This window comes from Gossypium arboreum, chromosome 10 (assembly GCF_025698485.1).
Source record: "Gossypium arboreum isolate Shixiya-1 chromosome 10, ASM2569848v2, whole genome shotgun sequence".
Lineage (NCBI taxonomy): Eukaryota > Viridiplantae > Streptophyta > Magnoliopsida > Malvales > Malvaceae > Gossypium > Gossypium arboreum.
This window is the reverse complement of record NC_069079.1, coordinates 33,968,321-33,986,235: the sequence shown is the minus strand read 5'-3', so window position 1 is coordinate 33,986,235 and position 17,915 is coordinate 33,968,321. Positions and strand designations below refer to the sequence as shown.

Below are 17,915 nucleotides of genomic sequence, written 5' to 3'. Positions count from 1 at the left end.
GTCACTCACTTACAAAGCAATTATGCTTAACTTTTCTCACCCAATTTAGCTTAAACAGGATTTCTTAAGATAATATCATCTAAATAATTAATAATTATCTTAATTAACTTAATATAGCATGAGTCACCCGTTTCCAAATAAAAATAAAAATTTACACGAAAAATATTACAAATTTGAAAACATTATAGGAGTTGTTGAAACATTAATTCACAAATTAAAGTTTAATAATAAAGAGGGGAAAGAACAATAGTTAAGGGTATTTATAAAATAAAAGTCAAAATATATTATAATTAGTTATGGAAAGGTAATCTCATTTGTGGATTTAAGTTAAAATTAGTCTAACTTGTAACTTTAGGGAGAAAACACGCAAAACTAAAACTACAATTTTATTGTCGATGCCATTCTCTTGATTTGCAATTTTCAATTTGTGGCTACTTTTTTCACACAGTATTCATACATAAGGAACTACTTCAGCTCATTGACGGAAAGAAAGGGAAAGTGAAGGTCACTTCTTTTAATAATTTCAACCGGATTTTGTACGTTCTAATATTTAAGATGAAGCTTCAAATACCCGAGATTGAAATTCCCTCAAAATCTTCATCCGCTTCTCCATTTTCCCTCCCCTTATTTCCTGCCAACAATCACATGTAAAATACATCGCGTTAGATTACCAAGGGAACTCCAAAACTATGGAATAACAACATTTGCACAGCTAAGTCTACCCAGGATTTAATGCTTGAACACTAAATGTGTGCTTCCATTTTCTCAGTACAAGAATTTAGTCTCCTAAGCCACCCTACTTGGTCGTGAAAGTAATAGCAATAGAGATCATCAACAAATTCAGGTTATATATCCTGCTTTTGCAACAAACTCCCTCTTCAGTAAAACGAGACACCAATAAATTCTCTCCATTCACCCTTTGCTCGTTAACTAGGTGTGTGTGTGAGAGTGCAGGCATGCATGTCCATGTGTATCAAAATGGAACTTCTCATTTCGAATATATATACGTCTCTGTGTGTGTATGTATGCATGTTTCAATGCAATTGTCTATTGCAAATTGAAGAAGATGCTACTTTGCTATAAGCACATGCATGGAAATGGTGTCTACAGACATCACATGGCTTCAACTCCCACATAATGAAGTTAGAACTAATTTCTAACTACCTCCCCTACTTTCTTGAATGATAAACAAAAATGAAATCAAACTTGCATCTAGAGTAAATAATGCATTTAATCAACTAGCAACAAATGGACAACAATCAGAATTCTTAAGGCATCTCAATCAGAAATCCAACGTAGAAACAGCCTATTTTTCTAAGAGGCCAAAGATAAACTCAAAGGTAGAATCAGAAAATGTTGGGTGTGAGTGAAAATTGGTAATAGAAGCATACCAAGGCAGCTTGAAAGCATCTTTCCACCACCCTTGTTTTGAGCAGTTGGCAACTATTTTGTTTAATCGTACAATGATCTCTGAAAAAGTTGGCCTAACAACAGCTTCTCTATGCCAACATTCTTCAATTAACCTGTTCATACATTACAATCTAGTAAACCTAGGATATTTGCATGTTCAGAACTAGATTAGCCTTAGATTACATTGCACTTTTTTCTTCTGAGAAGAAAGAAATATAAACAAACTAGGCTTTTCTTTTCAATTAAAGGTGTACGGAACATAAAACAAAAAATACGTAAAAACAAAAAAAAAACCCAGTCACTAATTCAATAAACTGACTTGAGGCCAGAAAGCACATTATCTCAAACACCAAACTTACTCTTTTAATTCTGGAGGATAACTTTTTGATTTTGTCTTAAGAGGTGGTCTCTTCTCTTCTAAACACATCAATTTCAAAATCTCTTCAGGAGGCTTGGGATGAAAAGGCACTACTCCTTCAATCATCTAAACTCATACAAGAACAAAACAGAAAAAGCAGTTAATACCGACTATCAAAATAAAAAGCAGCTTTAATTTGTCCAAACAAATACTTCCCTCAACCCCCTCCAAAAATCCCCACCTTGACATCTTAGTCTCATAAATCTCACTCTAACTAACACACAGAAAGAACTACAGCAGAAATTATCACAATGTAGGAAACAGGCGAGCATCCGATTTTTGCAGAAGGAAAATAAAAATCACATTCATATCCAGAAAATGTCAGCAAGAAACAATGAATGAAACTATTGAAGGCAATCAAACTGCCTTTAATCAGAAAGGAACATTCATTTGTGTACCTCATATAGAATGACACCAAAAGAATACGAATCAACACTCCGATCAAATACCAAATTTTTATAAAGCTCTGGTGCTGCATATACATCTGCAATCAGAAAAACCAAATTATTGGCCACAGTTTTACCGTGAGCAGAAAGAATACATGTATCGAACTTATATTAAACATCCAAAGAACTTTTTTTTGTCACAAAACGTACTTGATGGATCAACATAATAGTCTGGATGTGCTAATTTTGCCTTGTCAGGTGATATTTGTGTCAATCTTAACAAACCGAATCCAGATACCTTCAATTGATCTCCATTATCCATCAAAACATTTCTGGCACCTTACCAAATTTCAAATATTAAAGAACAGTACATCACAATGAGTACAATAAAGAATTATCACTTGCTGTTTCTGCAAGCATTATATCTACTTCTACAGTGGTTGCCTTACTTTGTCCTTAAATTGCAGTGAATAATTGGCTCTGGTTTACATTCATGAAGGTAATTCATTCCCCTGATAAATCAAGAAAATAACAGCCAGTAAAGTGAAGAATCAGGAGAAATAAATGACCAGAAGCAGTTCCATCCAATATTATATAAAGGATGTGTAGGATAGAAGAAAAAACATATTCAGCACATTATTGTCCGAGTTTAGCATAGATGAAAATAGGACTTCTGATTATTAAAGTGATAATAACAATATTTTTTCTTGAAGTATAATTCAAAAAAAAAAAAAAAAACATGCCTGGCAATATCAAGAGCAAATCTTAAAGCTTTGGATGGTGATAGACGCCCTTTCTTTTGAAGATAGCTTCCCAAGTCACCCTAAAATAGAAGGATAATGACCATATCAATATTAATCTAGTGAGTAAAACGCTAAAGACTTTCTCCGAAAAAGCAAATGAATCTGATGGAACAATGCGTTGGTGCGGAACACATTTCAATAACCAAATAAAGGAACCATGCCAGAAAGCTTAAAGTACATGCCATCTCAAGGCTGCATAATATGTGCAAAAAATTTGAAACATCAAAAGCTCTAGCATAGAAATGCAGTAAAAAGAAACAAAGTTGAATCAATAACTGACTGAACATGGTTGTGAGGTTACGCCCATTAAAGAGGGAGCCACTCCAGGAAATGGATAAGTTGTTACTCGATTCCTCCTTTCTCCACACAGGCAACATATAGTGATCTTGGTTACAAAATGCACATACATCCTGATCTCCCCCCCCCCCCAACCCCCACCTAGAGTCAATTGTTCTGCTTATGTTTTTTTATATTCCGGCACCACCTAAAGTATATGGGAGAAAATTTTTAGGTCCTGGAGGTTATGTTAATTGTCTAGTCATCTCATTTTTCACGTTTTCTCTCTAAATGGACAAGCTTGATGTTTTTCTTCAATCATGACTTAACGTAGAATCATGCATTAACGTAGAATCATGCATAAATATAAAATAGACTAATTGACAGAACATGAATACAGGCAAGATAGTCAAGGGGCAGGAAGTGAGAGAGAGGGGGGGGGGGGGGCAACATGCTTACTTTTGGATGATACTCTGAAACAATCATCATGGGAAAATTTTGTGTAACAGCTCCAACAAATTGAACCACATTAGGATGTCGAACTTTTTCTAGTAAAGTTAACTCATGGTTGAAAGCATTTCTGTTAAGAGAATATATATGAATATAGTTGTGTTAGGCTTCGCAAGAAAATTGATAAACAAAAAGAAATCCTAAAATCCCTTTAACAAGAATTAGAAAAATCATACAGCTCTCAGTAAACAAGAAATGTGCAGTAACCAAATAAACATGTGCTAAACACCATAGAAGTTGAGACAACAGAATCATCTACTGAGCCATGTCGCCTCAAAATTTGTACTGAATGCATTTAACACATCTGGTAGCATTATACCAGATAAAAAATTATTCAAGGAACTCATGCATATTCCCCAATTAAATTGAGAGAAGATACTGATATGAATGAATGAATGAATGCATACTTGGTAAAAACTACATCAAAATTTTACACACCAAGCACTTTAGCATCCAGAGGCTGTTAGAAATTTTTTTTACATCTTTCTTCAGTATTAATTATATCAGAACTAGAGCTATATTAGACTATTTTTGCTCCCAATAAGTATCCCTTAGTTTCTTCTCATTGAAATTTAGACTGCAGAACTTATCTGCTAATTAAAAGGAAAATAGCAAATCATACTTGTTTCTTACCTTGTTCGGGAATCATATGGTCAACAGTTTGAAACATTTATAGACAAGCTTATTTGCATAGCCCATAAAAACATGCATAAAAGTGAGAAAAAAGGATATGAGCAGTTCCAGACGTAAGCATGATAAGAAACACACAAATGTATTGCTGCATTGGCATCTAGACAAAAACAAGCAAGTGGCATGATGCATGAGGGTCACTGAATTCCAAGAAAGTGTAAACAGCCAAGGAATGTTCACAGTACATATGTATGTTTTCGTTCACATGAGTAAAACACATCTAAAAAAGAAAACAAGGTAAGTGCATACATGGTTTCAGGGTCTGAAAAGCTGTCTGTATCTAGTATCTTTACAGCTACCTTCGTGCCATTCCATTTTGCAACTTGATATGATCCCTGGCAAGTGATTTATGTATGATATGTTAACAATCTATATAAAATAACAAATAAATAATTAAATATAAAAAGAACAAAGAGCATTTGATAGATCTTCTAAACTTCCAAACAATGATAAATATATATTCATCACGATGCAGACCTGTGCATCAACCCCAGAGACAACAATTGTAGCTGCCTAAAAGTCAGTCACGGCTATAAAAAAGTTTGCTCAAAGAAGCAACAGTTTGGTGAACATTTGAGTGAGATAATGCAGAGCTGATACATTAGTCTGTCTTGGCAATCTAAAATGCTTTACCACAAAGAATATAAGATGACAGGTTGTTTTAACAAATGACGAAAATACAGAGACCATAAGAAAATGGAGGATGCATGTAACATCCAATCTAATGCCAAATAAGTCACAATTAACCTTAAAGAAAAGCATCATGCCACTTGAAAATGGAACAAAACTGAAAAGAGATCCGAATCTAGCAAAAGAAAACTAGCCTAATCATTTTCCAGCAGAATACATGAAACATAAGATACTATCTGCACATCAACCTGATCACCTTTCACTTTGGACCATACATGATCATCCAAGTGAATCAATCTAATAAAAGTAAGTTGAGAGAACCATACCTTTGTTATACCATCAGACTTCCGAACTTGAAGCTCCAATGGGTTAAGCTCGTACTCTGGAATCTCTCGAGGATTTGTGACTGCCATTGGCGTCTTCCTGATTTTCTAATATCACAGCAAATATGTAAATAGCAATCTTCATGCATGCATAAATAACAAGCAAAAGCGGAATTGACGTTTATATGGAAGAAGAAAGTTTAAGGTCATACAGGTACTTTGGCTCCACGGGCCTTCAAAATATTGTAGACATCCATATTTCCATAGTACTTCGCATCCGCAGCTGCCTGCCCATACAAAAAAGAAAATACTAACATAATCAACATGCATTTACATCATGATAAATCAAACTGCATTTGATAGGTAATCTGCTATATGTGGTATCATCAAGGGAATTAAAATTAGAATTTTGGGCTGATATTAAATCTCAGACTTATGCACATTTATCTGCCTCTTTTTCTCCCTAAATTATTCATCTTAATTTGCCAAAACCAAGAGCGAATGATTTTCCAGCAGGAGCTTTTCTTTTTATTATAATATTTTTATTATGTCAATTTTATCTTATAATATTTTATTTAAGTATGCGATATATTATAGATGGCTAGGGTTGTTGAGTATCATTAGATTTAAACCTAGGGCTAGGGATAAAACTTTGTTTGCAAGAAAGCTTAGTAGCTTGCAAGAATGGAAGTCTATATAAATAAGTTGTTGGCTTTACAGCCATAATAATTATCATTATTATTATTCTTCTTAGGTTTTCCCTAACCCTATGTTTGGATAATTAAAAAAAAAAAAAGACAAGAAAGGAAGGGAAGGGGAGGGAAAACAAGGTGAAAGAAACGTAAAGAAATATTTATTTCTTGTTTGGATAGCTAAAATTAATACAGGAAAGGAAATGAAAGGAGTTTTAACATTTTTTTTTTGGTTAAGATGTGGAAAGTAAAGTAAATGATCTGTTTAAATAATTTCTCCAATTATAACTTTACTTAAATAACATGATACTAGAATTTATATTAGGGTTTGCTATTGAGCAATGGTTGGATGTGTTAGTGGTCGAGGAAGACGAAATCAGTGTCAAGAAGCAGAATTGGCTAGCTATGATGTGTGACTGAAATTGTCGGCTGCAGTTTATGCTTGACTGCGACAGGAACAAAAGGGAACCTTGATGGAGACTCTGAAGGGTGCCCACAATTTGACATACCGGAAGGTAGTCTCAATGAAAAATCTGATTTTGGGGAGAAAGAGAACTCCTTTCTTGATGCTGGACCCGCAGATCATGCGGTACAAGATGGATTGGAGGAGCAGTTAGTGTATGCTCTTGAATTAAACAAGGGTGGAATTAACATTGAAGTTAATGATTTCCATGACAAGGTGCATGTGGACGAGAAAGAATGATATGTTAGAAGTTAGAACCAATCTATGATGAATATCCTAAGGAAATAAAGAAGTTTATCTGCTTTAGGAAGAAATTGAGGAAGAATCCTTGATCGTTTGTGATGCATTGACAACCACAACCTTAGAGGAAGGAGAGGATTGGAGGCGAATCAAGAATCTCCTAGATATGTCAAGGGACGCAACATCCAATGATAATTTTGGAGTAAAAAGAACTGATTCTGTTTCTACAATCAAAACAGATTCTGTTAGGAGAAAACTTAGTGTTGAACACAAGAAAAAGCAAGAAATGTTGGAGGGAAGTAATACTGCAAAAAGTGATGCAGATTTTGGAAGAAAAACAGCTTGCATCCAACGTGAAAGCTAACTTTTTCAAAGCTGCAACTAAAAATCAGGTTCCAGTGGTTTCAAGTGAAATAGACTGTGCTAGAATATCCTCAGAAAAAGGAGAGAATCTCGGTGAAAAAGGCATGAATGAGGGCTTTCAATTAATGATTTTGCATGACCATCTTCCTTGGCAACCGAATTTGCATCTTATTTTGATGAGCCTCAACCATCAATGTGGATTTGTTCTCTAAACTTTTGCCTAGAGTTTATGTTGGAAGGGGAATGCAGGAAAGTCAGTTTGCACATGTAAGGTACATTCCTTTTTGTACAATGCTTTTGTGTGCCAAGTTCGCATGCAACTATTTTATCCAAATAAAAGCAATGCTGCAACCGACTAAAACAAAATATGAGTCTTCACCAGATTGTGAAAATGCTTACTGGACAGGATGCTTTACAAGCAGACCAACTTTAAAATTTTATTTTAGAATACTAAGCGTCTACTATTTGGCAGCAAGGCAACTTGAATTTTAAAAAGGGAAGCATGATTAGAGGCCAAATACAGACTCATTGGCAGATACTCGGTTTATTGCTAAACATCATGTTGAGGTTGTTGCATCTTCACTCACTTGCTTAGCTGATGCGAAGTCATCCACGGGATATGGGGATTCAACCACCAATTTCCAGTAGTGTCCACTTCTGAATATACCTTAGTGCCTTGCATCAGATACTGACCTGTCTAATGGAAAGAACTTGATTGTTGTGATCTACAATTTTTGGGGATGGAACAGAGAGGACATAACATGTTTTATTGTTGTTAATAAAGCTGTTATTGTTCATGATTATGAGGGCGGAAAAATTGAGTCACAGCTTGTTCCCACAGTAGATGTCTATGTGGAACTAAGCTATTATGCTAGAGCATATTTAGGAGCTAGATCAACATCAAGAGAAGCAAATAGTGTGAAAGAAACTACAAGGGCTGAAAGGGCATCTGTATATGCAAAAAGTGTTGCACAGAGCGTAGAAGCTGATACAACAAGTGCGACACCACCTTCAAGATTTTCCTCTCTACAACCTGCTTTAAGGGGGGAAAAAATTGGTGTTTGGGGCAAAAGTAGTTCTTGCTTTTGATGCAAATGGAATTTGAGGTCAGGTTTAACTGATCTATTCCTGAGGGCAATGACCTTAGTGGATTTTGTGAAGATCATGGTTTCTTCTGTGCTGCTACCTCGCTATGCCTGGACAGTTCTGGAGGTGATGTTCAGAAGCTGGTTGTTAATGAACTTTTTGTGGTTGCATCGAATGAAAACCAGTCCCTTAATGTTGTTTTTGAATGACATAGAGAAGTCTAGAAATAAAGATGGAGGCTAGCTACAGCAAGAACAAGCATGACAGATCTTGTATCAAGGTTGAATCAAGAAGTTGCATTTGGACAGTTTCGAGAAACAAAGGTCAAGGATTTGGTAGTGGAACTCAAAACCACTAGAGAATATTGTGATGAAAACATGCAGCAAGGTGTTTTATTGAAAGAGAAAGATTTACTCAAATATAGTGGAATATGGAGTTAGTTTGGAAGCAATGTTTGGGGATGGAATTGAAACTAAAGAATGAACAAGATGAAAAGGCACATGTTGAGTCATTAAAGATATTAATCATGGAGAAGAGGCTGCAAAGAGCCGATCTAGAAAATTATGCTGAAGTGGTGAAACTTTTCTCACCGGAGTTGAATTTTTCAAACAGGGGAGATGAGACAGGAGCTTTTCTTTTTATTACAATATTTTATTATGACAGTTTTATCTTATAATATTTATCTAAGTATGGATATATTATAGACGGCTACTATCATTAGGATTTAAACTTAGGAATAGGAACAAAACTTTGTTTACAAGAAGGCCTAGTTGCAAGAATGAAAGTCTTTGAATTAATAGAAAATTAGAGGTTTTCTATAACCTAAGTTTTCTAGAGTCCATCTTCTTTCCTATTCATAGTTCAGCCCTAATTTGTTAATTTACTACCTGTTTTCTCCCCTAAACCACACCACACAAGATCCCAATAATCAATCAAAGCTAAATAGCTTAAGCATTGAAACAAAATAACATCTTTAAACTTCCATGTTCAAAACCAATAAGTTGTATGAACAAAACCGACCAATAAAGATGATTAATCACAATGATAACAATGAAATAGTTGAAACCAGCAAATAAATAATAACTTTCCCCACAATTCGAACAAATAAAGGATTAAGAGAAAACGGACAAAAAATAAGACAAAATGAATAAATAAATAAAAAAGGAAGAAGAAGAAACGTACCGTACTACCCCAACGGTCACGGGCATCAATATTAGCCTTCCTAACAAGAAGAAGCTTAACAACCTCAACATGACCTTCACAAGCAGCGATATGCAAAGCAGTACGGCCATCCAAATCAATACTATTAACATCAACGCCTTCATTCAACAAATCTTCCACTCCTTTGGCATCCCCTCTACACGCCATGAAGAGCAGCTGCATGGTCGCGTCAAGGTTTTCCGGCACCGCCATATCATCGTGGAGGGGACTCCGCCTAATTGGGTCCAGCGACGACTGCCGACCAAAGCTGAATCTTTGATTGTTTTTCCGAGGGTCCAGCGATGTCTGCCGCGTGAACTGGCGGCTGAAACTCTGTTTCATTGACCCGGTAGAGAACTGGCGGGAGATTCCCCGGTTTAACTGATCTGCTAATGCCATGGTGGTTTCTTAAGATAAAATTAAAAGGGTAATCCAGAAATTTGGAACAGCAACACAATTCACATAATCATCGATAAAACAAGGGAATGTGAAGAGTAAATCTGGATTCGGACGATCGAGAGCCAAATGGGGGAGAAAACGGAGAAGCAAGTTTAAGCTCAGGGATCCCGATATCGAGCCGAAGCCTGAATGAGGAGATGAAGGATAGAAGATTTGAGATCCGAGCGAAGCGCAGGGGACCTAATAAGAAAAGAGAAAATCAAGGCAAAAAAAACGATGGTCGAAACTTGGCTTTTGGTTTTTCTCCTTTGCTTGTTTTTTGTTTCAACCCACGAAACCACCGAAAATGGCGTTCACCTAAATATTCATTGATAGTGCTGTCTATCTTATTACAACATACAACGTTGTGTTTGTTGTGCGAGACAAATGCCGAAAAAAATCTATAATTTATTCTTTGAATTAAATTCAATAATAATTATATTTTACTTTTTAATGAGTAAAATTTTCAAAATGTTATCCAAGAGATTTTTTTATTTTCTACAAAATATAAATAATTACATCTAGATTCAACTATCACTATATTCAATTTGATTTTGACTGACTTTTCTATAAAATAAAATAAATATTAAAATTACACTTAAATTTTATTTTAATATACAATATCTAAAATATAAATTTTGATTTAGTATAATTATACATATAGAATTTTGATCTTAAGTCAATTTTATTATTTAAATAAATAAATAAATAATTTATTTATTTATTTTTGTATTTGATTAATATAATTATTTATAGATAAATATAAATTGATCTTGAATCGATAATATTATTAAACTTAAATTAAATTAAAAATTTATATATAAAATTGTACAAAATCAAAATTTATAGCATTCACATTAAACTAAATTTTTGAGTAGTTTTGATTTTTTTTCTTTTCTAAAACTAAAATACTACATATTAACTAATTTTTAGAAAATAAAAAAACCGATTTTTTAGGGTAGGAAAACGAAATTCTTATGATAGATGAAATTTGTTATGTGAGAGATAATATAATATCTAAATTATTATTTTTTCTTTCAAAGTTATTTCTAATATTTATTTTTATTTTTATGAAGTTTTTATTTATAAAAATATAAAAATAATATTATATAATATGGAGAAGGTTTAATTTAAAAGTTTTGAATAATGTATATAAAATTACTTTTTATGACATGTTGCATAAAATTATTCTTTTAATTAATAATATAAAATTTTATGATAATTAAACAACATATTATTATTATTTATTATTACTTATTCAGTGTGTGGAACTTAAAATTAATAAGTGAGTCAATGGAGAGAATATAATATATTTATAGAAAAATATTACATTTCATTTTTGTACATGCTTCAAGCTTAATGTCACTTTCATTATTTTAATGTGATCTTTTTCCTCTTCAAACTAAAGCATATTAGCACGTGTCGCCCCCTTAAGATAATCTTAGTTGTTTGGTTTCGGCCGACGTAAATATAAAATAGTGTCATAAATATAACACGATACCTAATGTATATATAATAAATGGTATGGGCAAATAAGATACACTTATTCTTAGTAAATTATTTGAATTTGATGGTAATGTTTATTAATTTATTTTTAAGTTATTTTGTGAAAATATTATTAAAAAATTCTTTAAACATTTTTAAAATTGTCAATTTAAAATAACTTTAAAGTAGGTTTAAGTATTTTAGTGGTTAAATATCGATATTTAGGGATCAATAATCAAAATAATTTTATAGAGTAAAGTATTCATATATATTCTTGAAGTATAAATAATTAATTCAAAAGTACTAATAATCGATATATCACTATGAGATATAGATGGCTAATTCAAAGATATATTATTGTGTAGAATTATATTATTAAGTATTTATTATCTAACGATTTTAATTTTAAAAAATAAAATCAATTTAATAATTTTAACCTAAGATTTACCTACTTATTTCACTTTTCTTAAAAGATTTTATAGTAAGTAAAATATTAATATGAGATTCCACAATGATTTATCAAAACAATCCAAAATTGGATGTTTAAACTTTATTTGAGGATTTTTTTTTCTTTTTAGTGAAACAAATCTTAGGACTATTGATAAAAAAATCCACAAATATTTAAAACAAACTTTAAAACTCAAGTAAACCAATAGGTTATCGGAAGGTGTTTTTATTTACCAAATACTAACCCTTTTTTCTTTTAATTTATGCGTACAAAAATATCGACAATGCCCAAAGAGCAATAAAACAGAAAAAGTACAAAAGTTAAATATCCGACTCTTAACAAGTGGAACTGCAGTTAGGGATTGGTGGGACACTGATGACAAGGCATGGCTCCCACCAACAATTGACTCTACGGAAAAAAACATTGCCTGCTGTCAGTTTCATATAATATTTTTTAGGGAGATTCGGCCCACATTTAAGCCCCCGACATACGGAATTGATTTCCTTCATCTAACTTTTTCCTTCTAATATATTTTTATATATTATAATTTAATTTGATTTTAATTAAAGATTTTTGGTTTTTTATATAATACCTATTTTACCCATAATTTTTCTCCTTGAAGGAAAAAATGTGTTCTCGTTCTAGTTTTTATACTATGATTGAATCGTGTAGTAATAAGACATTATGAGATCCAATTTTGAAAGCTGTCCTTCCAAAGAGCCCATCCCTTCCTTTAATGCTGCTTTCATTACCAAACAAAGCTATAACAATAATCTATCTATCTTTCTGAGATTTGTCATAAAATTAAAAAAATGTTAGCTTTTTCCATAACATCACTAGACATCGTTTTAAATTTAAAAATTTTAAGAATTATATTTTTTGAAATAAAATTAAATCCTCACATCATTTTATTTTAATTAGATTGAACTTTTGTATTTTCGATTTTTGTAAAATGAAAATAACTTTGGTGAAAATAAATGTTTAAGAGCTAAAATGAATGGTCAGAATATTAAAATATTAAAAATATTTTTATAATTAAATTTATATAGAATATAATAATATTATTATTAATTAATAATTCAAATTTTAAAATACATTATTAACAATTCGCTCTCGATGTCAAAAAAAAAAAAAAAAGGAAAAAGATCTCAACCTATTCGACCCTTTGGATACTCTTTAGACTATTTTGAACAAATAATATATATGTATATAAGTTTATTGGTTTGACTAGTTCAACAAATTGTGTTGTGACTAATTTTTTTCTTTTATAAAATTTTAAATAAATTATTTGAAGAAAACGTTGGATCTTATTTGCACTAATCAGTGGTTTAAGTTTGAGTGTAATTAGGGCAAATCACATCCATTATAGTCAATGTTGACAAGTTGGGGTAAAGACATGTGGACATGTCATGTTGAGAGTTGACTGTAAAATTGACTCCAAATTCTTACGTTGTTAAAAACAATCGGTAACGATAATCTTAAATTTTTAACCTGAGTTTATTATTATTTTATATAATATAGGGCGAGTGAGAGACTTAATATGTTAATCTTGAAAGGATAACTTAAAAATAGACGTGCTATGTAATAATAGATTTAAATATAAAATAATTGATTCAAAATAAATATTATTTTAACGATTTAAAAGAAGTAATATTTTAATATAATAATTAATTTAAATATATAAATAATCTATTAAGAAGAAGAAGAAGTAATATTCCACCATAACAATTAATTTAAACATATAAATAATAGATTTTTGGGAGGACTATAATATATATACAAAAGGAGAAATTACAAAATCTTAAACTTTGGGGGCCTACTTATATTTTTGAGAGGCCCATAGCATATCTACAAATGGCTAAATTGTTAAAACTTAAAAATTTAAACCTTGGGGGTCATGGCTCCCCTAGTTCTTTACTAGGCTCTGCCATTAATAAGGGTGAGAATAGAGTGATACAATTTGAATTTGTGTTTCATGAATCACGTTTCATATAAATTAATATTTAATATAATTTAACTAAAGTTTATAATTTATCCATTTCAATTAAAAATTAAATAATTGTATTCAAATTTTTAATATAATTAAAATATACTAAATTTTGTCACATTCATTATGTAAGTGAAATAAAATATTTTATGTTTAAAATATTTTCAATAATTAATAATATAATTTATTTTAATTGTAAAATGATATTTCGTAATTTTTAACCAAATTGATATTCGATTGACTCGTGAAACTAACTTAGTCAAGTGCTTAAATAATAGTATATATACAATTGTTGAAAGCAATAAAATATGTATAATAAAATTAAAGTGTAAATATTATATTATAACAAAATTTTGGTTTAGTGTTAAAGCTAATATTTTGTTAATCTAACCACATGAAAATTTTTATTGAGTTTTTTTTTAAAATAAAAGATTAAAATAATCTTAAATAATATAACTTATTTCAATTATAAAATGATGTTTTCATAATTTTTCTAACTTTGTTGGTGCCTGGTAAACTTGTGACACCAACTTAGTCAAAGGATTAAATAATCAGTGGTGGAGCCACGTTGAGGCCCAGGGGGCTATGGCCCCCCAAAGTTTAAAATTTTTAATTTAGTCCTTTATAAATTTACACTATGACCCTTCCAAAAATATAATTAGGCCCCCCAAGGTTTAAGATTTTTACAATTTTCCCCTTTGTATATATATTATAGCTCTCCTAAAAATATAAGTAGGTTCCTCCAATATTTTTATAGGATTAAAATAATATTAAAAAATTATTCTTGTTATGAATATCTTATAAAGTACATTTTATATTACTTTCATATTTTATTTGTTCTTTATTCTCTCCATCTCTCTTTATTTTATAACACGTTATTAGCACGATCTTACTCAAAGTGATAGTTACTTTTATCGACGATCAAATTTATCCTCCATGATTTTCAATTTCTTTGACGGCAAGATGCAAAGTTTTTATAGGAAGTTTCTTTTATTTAATGCTTCATATCTAATTATTATTTTTCATTATTCTTTCATTATATGTTATCATTGTTTTGATTAACTTATTTTACTTTTTGTTGTTAAGGATAGTGAAAGATTTGATATCGTTATCCATATGAAATCAAGAACATTTTCAAACTATCTCATACCTTGTAGTGATGACGATGATATTAAAGATCTTCAGGTATATTTTACTATGTTTTATTTATTGTTTATTATAATTGGAGACTAATCATAACAACATGCATAGATAGATTTTGATTTGAAATCTCACGCATGTTTGCGATGGTAATTATGAAATAAAGAATCTATTGGGATGTTTATAAGTCCGTCCTACTAGATTTGTTGGATTCTCCGAAGTGAATGTAAACATAAAGAAAATAAAAGATATACTCATGGACCACTAAAAGAGGGAATATAGTAATAAATAAGAGAACAATGAAAGTTCTCAAGATAACTTTTCAAAAGGTAAAGATAACTTATGTTATCAATGTGATATGAAAAATTATTGGCTACATATGTGGCATATGCCCAAATATTTTGTTTCTATTAATATTCTTTGAGGAATGATATGAAAATGTAGTAATGAATTCTATCATTACAGATAGAAAATATTTATCCTATTTGGTACTGAAACAAACAAATATTATTCCAATATTTGATAATACAAAATTAGTTGAAAGCTCCAGAAGAGCTAATATATCACTATCTAAAAAGCACAAAATTTGTGATGGTTAATGCATTACTTTTAAAAGTTATTTGTAATGGATCTCATGTTGAGATTGTGCATGAGAAAAATATTATATTTCATATGGATAAAAAAGAGGGATTTAATTATTAATTTATAATATTTATGATATTCTTATGTCATCATCCATATTAAATGGTTGAAAGCAAAATAATTGACTGTGAAAGATCTACTCATGAGCGATAGAATATGATAATTCTATCTAAAGCTTATTATGGTTGGATGCACCTAAAGTTGCAAGTTTTTTTAAAAAAAACTGTGAGTATAACTTTACAGTATTTAGTATAAGTTCTCAATTAAAATTACGTGGTAAAATATTACTGATGAGAACTTGCAAGAGAGAAAACTTATGTATGAAAAGTCATTGGTTTTATACCTGTTGTACACTTGGAAAATAAGATCCACTCTCAAAGTTTGCTATTAATAGATTTTTGGGCATTTGAAAATTTTGGCATATTTCCTGAAGCAAATATTGGTTACAATTATTCGGAAATTATATTTATTGACTTGGTGGCATTATAGACTTCATATTAATTTAGACATTTCCAGTAGTAAATGTTACAATAGTACTTATATGTGGATACAAATTAAAAGAAATGATAATAAAATTATCAATTTGTTACAATTTAGTACAATTGAAACACATGTTAAAGTAAACCAGAAGTTTACTAATACAAATGTGTTTACTACTTGGCGTGACCAGTTAGACTATCCTGGATCGTATATAATGTAAAAATTAATTAAAAATTCATATGGACATCCATTAAAGAACCAGAACATTTTTTAATTTAAAGAATTCTCATTTGTTGCTTGTTCTCAATAAAAATTGGTTCTTAGAAACTTACTAGTTAAAGTTGAGATTTAATGTCTTGCATTTCTGAAATGAATATGGGCTCATTCATCCACCATGTGGATGGTTTTGATATTTTATGATTTTGGTATATGCATCTACAAAATAATCACATGTGTTATCAACTTGCAATCTGCCGTTTGCGAGATTGCTTGTTTAAATGATTAATTTAAGATTATGCAATTAAAAAAATTTATCTTGCTTATGTTGGTGAGTTTACATCCCAAGTTTTCAATGATTATTGCATGTCAATTGGGATAAAAGTTGAACATCCTGTAACTCATGTTCACACACAAAATGATTTAGCTGAATTGTTTATCAAATGCCTCTAACTAATAGCTAAACCATTACTTATGAGAACAAAACTTTTTATTTTAGCATGAGATTCATGCTTGTATTGATTTACATGTTGTATGCATCAAGCCAATAAATTATAAATACTCCCCATTACAATTGATTTTTGGTCAAGAACCAAAAAATTTCCATCTTACAATTTTTGAATGTGCGGTATATGTTTCAACTACTCCACCACAACGCATAAGTCATAATAAGATATTGGGAATGTATATTTATATGAGTTTCCTTATAATATTTTTGAGCAATTAATTTGAGATTTAATTGTGACATGAGTTGTCAGTTTTCCCAACATTAGGGGGAAAGAAATAATAACTTGTAATGAGTTAGGGGGAGAGTAATTAAACCAGAAGTTCAATAAGGATAACTCATTACAAGTTAACTGTTAGATGTATTTACTATAACACCCCGTTCCCGATACCGTCGCTGGAGTCGGACACGAGGGGTTCTCAGACCAACTCTCATGTGTCACACAGACTATTTTTCACATTTCCAGTCCAGCTGGCAAACTGCGTCCCTGTCACCTTAAAAATCATATCTTGAGTTCCAGAACTCGAAAACCAGTTCCATAAATTTTTCCCGAATTTAGACTCATATATCCATCCGTGGATTTATTTCTAAAATTTTTGGTCGGGCCAATTGGTACAGTTTATTAGTTAAAGTCACCCCTGTTTCGGGGTTCGACTACACTGACCTTTGCGCATTACGACCTGGATATCATCTCGTACAAAGCTCCAATGCTCATGCCGTTTGTTTCTAATGAAACTAGACTCAAAGGGGAATCTATGAATATAGGGCATGACTTCTAATTATTTCTGGATAATTTATGGTAAATTTTCAAAGTCGAAACATAGAATCCAGAAACCGTTCTGGCCCTGTCTCACGAAATCTTGAATATCTCTTAAAATACAGCTCATATGGTCGTTTCGTTTCATCCATATGAAAATAGACCCATCAAGCTTCGAGTACGTAATTTTTTTTAGCAATTAATTCCACTTCTACTATTTTTAGTGATTTTTCGATCTCATATCACTGCTGCTGTCCGCAACAGTTACTGCAGAGACTATGCCAATTTCATGAATCCTTCCTTAGCCTTACTAATCATCCATCATAC

At 31.3% G+C, this 17,915-nt stretch overlaps 1 protein-coding gene across 1 annotated transcript; it reads right to left on the bottom strand.

The window, feature by feature from the left end:
• Positions 1-384: 384 nt before the first annotated feature.
• LOC108486932 (integrin-linked protein kinase 1-like) lies at positions 385-10,305 on the bottom strand. Its single transcript, XM_053020051.1, has 12 exons — positions 9,473-10,305; positions 5,659-5,733; positions 5,450-5,554; positions 4,743-4,828; positions 3,753-3,873; positions 2,958-3,037; positions 2,664-2,726; positions 2,425-2,546; positions 2,227-2,312; positions 1,770-1,894; positions 1,392-1,523; positions 385-631 (listed from the first exon to the last, which is right to left on the bottom strand). The coding sequence occupies exons 1-12, from the start codon at positions 9,887-9,889 to the stop codon at positions 625-627; spliced, it is 1,419 nt and encodes a 472-aa protein (XP_052876011.1). The 5' UTR covers positions 9,890-10,305; the 3' UTR covers positions 385-624.
• Between the last annotated feature and the right edge of the window lie 7,610 nt (positions 10,306-17,915).